Source organism: Myotis davidii, unplaced genomic scaffold (assembly GCF_000327345.1).
Source record: "Myotis davidii unplaced genomic scaffold, ASM32734v1 scaffold6060, whole genome shotgun sequence".
Classification (NCBI taxonomy): domain Eukaryota; kingdom Metazoa; phylum Chordata; class Mammalia; order Chiroptera; family Vespertilionidae; genus Myotis; species Myotis davidii.
The window spans coordinates 6825-11733 of record NW_006291815.1 but is presented as its reverse complement, the minus strand read 5'-3'; the positions used below and the strand labels follow the sequence as shown (position 1 = coordinate 11733).

At 36.6% G+C, this 4909-nt stretch overlaps 1 protein-coding gene across 1 annotated transcript in view; it reads left to right on the top strand.

Moving 5' to 3' along the window:
* The window catches only part of LOC102773638 (centromere protein I), a gene marked incomplete at its 5' end in the record, with an annotated part of 35824 nt that extends 31037 nt beyond the window's left edge, over nucleotides 1-4787 (top strand). The window contains 2 exons of the mRNA XM_006765208.2: nucleotides 1565-1606; nucleotides 2224-4787. Coding sequence (XP_006765271.2) covers nucleotides 1565-1606; nucleotides 2224-2325 — 144 coding nt within the window. The remainder of the gene's footprint in view (nucleotides 1-1564; nucleotides 1607-2223) is intronic.
* Nucleotides 4788-4909: the final 122 nt, after the last annotated feature.

Genomic DNA, 4909 nt, shown 5'->3' with positions numbered 1-4909 from the left:
CAGGCCGGCACGGGAGTGGTTAGGGGGTGATCAGGCTGGCAGGCAGGTGAGAGGTTAGGAGCCAGCAGTCCTGGATTGTGAGAGGGACTAAATCGGCAGTCTGACATCCCCTGAGGGGTCCCAGATTGGAGAGGGTGCAGGCCGGGCTGAGGGAGCCCCCCACTCCCTGCACGAATTTCATGCACTAGGCCACTAGTTTGTTAATAAGAGGAATACTCATTAGAGAAGAGGAGAGGTTATTTGGTTTTGGGGAAAGGCAAGTTGAGAATCAAGTTCTGTTTTGACCTACTTAAGTTTAAGATGCCTGTGAGTTATCTAAGAAGTGTTAAGTAGGCTATTTGAAATAGGGGCTTGGAACTAGAGAAATAAATATGGAATTCATTAGGATGGATTATATGTTATCAGTTCCAAAAACATACTTTTTCACTTTTTAACTTCTCAGATATCAGGATGCTTCTTCTGATTGATGTCAACCAGGCAGCAATCATGATATAGTTGTCATTTACTGTTTTGGAGTGTGTACAGGCAGACTGCCAGAATCAGACCTTGCAGAATGGAAGGCGGCAGCTTGAGGGGAAAATTGGAGACTATGGAAACACTGTTTTAAGTCACAAAAAACAAATGACTTGGAGAAAGAGGGGAGGAAAACAGTGAAACATGTTATAGACTTTTCTTGAAACAGGAGCCAAAACTTGCGTAGCTTTATATAACTAGAATCCTGGGTACTGGTAGCTTTTAGTTCTTTTAAGAAATGTTGCATCATCAGCACTGTGGCACAGAGGGTGCTATTGTGTGAACAAACTTAGATATCCACAACTCTTGCATATAAAGTGATTGAGAAGAGTTGGACTCTGAATGTCAAGTCTTAGAAATACTTTTGCCACTTAATTTTATATATATTTATCATTTCATGTTTATAAAAATGATATATGATCAAAATCTGCCTATATCTAAAACTCTTATAATCTTTATAAAATAAAAAATTCTAAGTGTTGAGAAAATTGTGTTATATATAGTTTAATAGGCAGTTTTTTTCTTAATAATGTATAAAATATATTGTTTGTTAGAATTGATGGCTTTTCAGTGAAATACAGTAGGTGATAGTTAAGGCCAGGGAATAAATGGGAACACTTAGATCCGAGTTTTCATAAAAGAATTACAGAGCTTTATAGAATCTACTGTGTACACAGATTGTCTCACCATACTTCCTCCTCATTCTTCAAGATTCTCTCTCTTTCTCTCTCCCTCCCCCTCTCCCCATCCCTTCCATTTCTACCCCAGTGGCTGAACACAGAATTTTTTAAAAATAAGGCCATAGATTAGCAAAATAGTGCTCACTTTATCCACTGGTTTTATTTTCCTTCTGTTTATGCTTCTAGGAAGAAATATGGAAAGTTATAGTGGGTGTTTATTCAAAAGGAATCCAAGAGTGATGGTAGGAATAGAATGTAGCAAATAGATCAGTGAAGAGCTATCTTAATGTTCTGGTAATTTTTGCTAACTAAATATTTCCATCCTCAAAAGGCCCCACTTCTTTATTTTGTGTGTATGGTTTTTTTTTAAGGAATACCCAGAAGAAAGGACAGTAAACGTGAGCTCCATTCGGGTAAATAAATTTATTTTATCATTTTCAGGAATTTCATACAGCTTCATTTTATCAGAAGAATTTATATTTTCACTTTATTTCCCAAATCTTAAGTCTACTTCCTCCACAAAGTCAAAGTGAAGTGTTTACCTTCTGAATTCATCCCCATGACATTTATGTGAATTTATTGGCACGTACCCTCTATAGTCTTCTCTAAAAATATAACTATTTGTAATTTGACTCTTGCTGTTGTGACCATGTTTCTCATTTTACAGTACAGTTGCATATATTCAGAATGTTATTATAAGGCTAGTTTAACAAACCCAAACACAGTTGTCTCATTATTCTAGAAACTCTGCTGTGTACATATTTAATGTAGGCAGTAATATAATAATGTCTATTCCTGTGTTATCTAGTTTAGATGCTAAATTCCTAGAGCGTGGGAGTGATGACCCATTTCTATTTCACAATTCTTACTCAGTTGAACAGCTGATTTTTTTTTGCCAATATAACAAAATGAATGTTTAGCCCTTAAACTTTGGGTACTTTCTGGTTTGTCTGTTACTTAGTGAATGAGAAGCTAGAGAATAAGCATAGTAAATATTCAATAAGTAATCTTCCCCTTTTTGTGCCTACAGGGAAAGAAATGGAATGAGTATTTGGACTATTTATTTTCAGAGGGCTTACAAGGCTTGAAACTTTTCATACGAAGTAGTATTCGTCATTCTTCTGTCCCCTGACAGACAGCATAAACTCCATGATCAACATGAAATGAATGCTGACAGAAATAAACCAAGCATACTGGACTAAATTCCTTCCTCGTTGCCAGAGAGGCCAAGAGGCTCACCTTGAGTTTCCATATACTTTTTACTAACACACTGTCATCCTCAGGTAGTGCTTGGTCTGGCCTTTGATCATGGCTCAGGAGAGCTTTGATGTGGCTAGCTTTGCTTTTCGGGATCTAGATTCTTTAATGCACTAGCGAAAAATGATTTAATCATCAGGCTTTATCTTTCACCAATTATATATAAAGAGATATATTCATTATGTGGTGGATTTTTCACATTCTTGTGGAGTATAAGCTGCCTTGATGGATGACAGCAGGTAATATACAGTAGCAGTTAAGCCACAGACATACTTATGCAAAATACTCTGCTGTCTCTATGAAACCTCCATTGATACTGCCATTTTTCTGACTGTGAGTAATAGCACCAACACCAAGTTAATAAGTAGTTGGCTGATTCCTTGGTTTTCACTGGTAGCAACTTAATGAGAGAAGGAAGGAGAGAGAATTGTGGAATAATCAAGACATTCCTATGTATTACGGGTTTGACTTCATGAAACTGCTCTAGTTTGTGTGTATATATGTATATACTCCATTTTTAAGTGTTTAGGCAACTTTATTTTCAGGAATAATTCTGAAGCCTTTTTAAAAACTTTGTAATAGCTAGAATATCTTGCTGAAATTTTACTTTAAATTTTGCTTCAGTGCTACTGAATAACTCTCTTTTAATAAAATTCATATCATTTGAGAGAAATCAAGTAGGATTTTTTATTTTAGGGCACATTTTTACGGTTCTTTTTTCTTTTAAAGCAAAATCCTAAACTATATTATTGGATAATGTTCAGCATAGAATCTCATTTATCAATTATTTTTTTGATTCAATACATGTTTCTGAGCATATTGTATGCCAGGTGTTCTGTGTGCTGATTATAACAGCTGTCACCTACAAAGTACTTGCTTTTGTGGATTTTAGTATATCCCATTGGAGAAGACAGACAAAAGAACAGTAAATAAATATATAAAATCAGTTGCTATAAAGAAAAAGCAGGTAATAGAAACAGAATGTTCAGAGGATTGCTATTTTAGATAAGGTGGTTAGAGAAGGCCTGTTTGAGAAGTGACATATGCAGAGGCCCTAATGAAATAAGTGTATGAGCCAAGTGAATATTTGGGGAAAGCATTCTGGGCAGAGGTAAAGGCAAGTGAAAAGGCTTAAAAATATTAACTTTCTTGGCCTGTTTGAAGAATAATAGGCCAGTAAGATAAAAACAGTGATTAAGGAATAGGAATGGTAAGAAATGAAACAAGGGGAAGCCAGAGAATAGTTCATGAAAGTCCTTATAGCCCAGAATGGATATATAATGGGAAGCCATAATTTGACTTACCTTCTAGTATATGGAACTATAGTGTGAAGTTAGACTGAAGAGGATTTAGGGTGAAAGAGAGACCAGCTAGGTTATTACAGTGTTCCAGGTAAGAGTCTTAGATTAGCGTGGTTGATGAAGAGGAAATGTTTAGATATTGAATTCAGACTCACTTTAAAGGTAGAGAAGATATTGATCTGCTGATAACGGGCATAAGGAGAGGGATAGAGATGGGTAAGGATGACTTTTGGATTTTTGACTGAGCAACTGGGTCAATTCTGGGATGCAGAGAGGAGGCATACTGGAAGAAGAACCAGTGTGGAGGAGTGTGGAATCAGGAGTTCTGTTGTGACCATGTTAAGTTGCAGATGCTTAGTAGTCAGCTGAATATCCAAGTCTAGATTTCAAGGTGCAAGTTGGAATTGGCAAAGTTAATTTGGGAGTTATTAGTGAATAGCCACAACATTGGATGAGATCATTTACTGTAGCTGGAAAAGAGAAGGTGGCAAAGGACTGAGCTTTGGAGTGTGCCAATATTAAAAAGCAGAGAGGGGGAGGAACTGGCAAAAGACTTAGAAGGACCCTCCAGTGAGCTAGAAGAAAAGTCAGGGACTGGTGTGCTGGAAGCCAAGTGTAGAAAATGTTTCAAAGGAGTGTTTAATGGTGTGGAATGTATACCTGAGAAAAAGAAGCTTTAGCTGATTCGAAGTAAATGTGAGGTTACCCCAATGGGTAACCTCATATAGAGAGGCCTCTTTTGTTTTTAAGTTTGTGCTCCAAATAACTTCCCATATTGTTTTTCAGAACATGATATTTTGGTCTTTAAGATCATATAGAACTTTAATTATTGAAGGAATTTGATTATTTAACCCCTAATAATCTTTAGATTATCAAAGGAAGCTTTTCTAAACTTAAATTTATGTTCCAGAAGAAAAAAAATATTTTTCCTTAGGTTTGTCATTTGTTCAATAATTATCCCCTGGGTGCCCTGTGCTCATTCAGTGGTTAGAGTGCTAGCCCGTGCACCGAAGGGTCCTGGGTTCAATTCCCAGTCAAGGGCATGTACCTGGGTTGTAGGTTTGATCCCTGTGGCATGTATGAAAGGCAACCAATCAATGTGTCTCATATCAATGTCTCTCTCTCGCTCTCTCTCTCTTCTTTTTTTTTTAAAATATA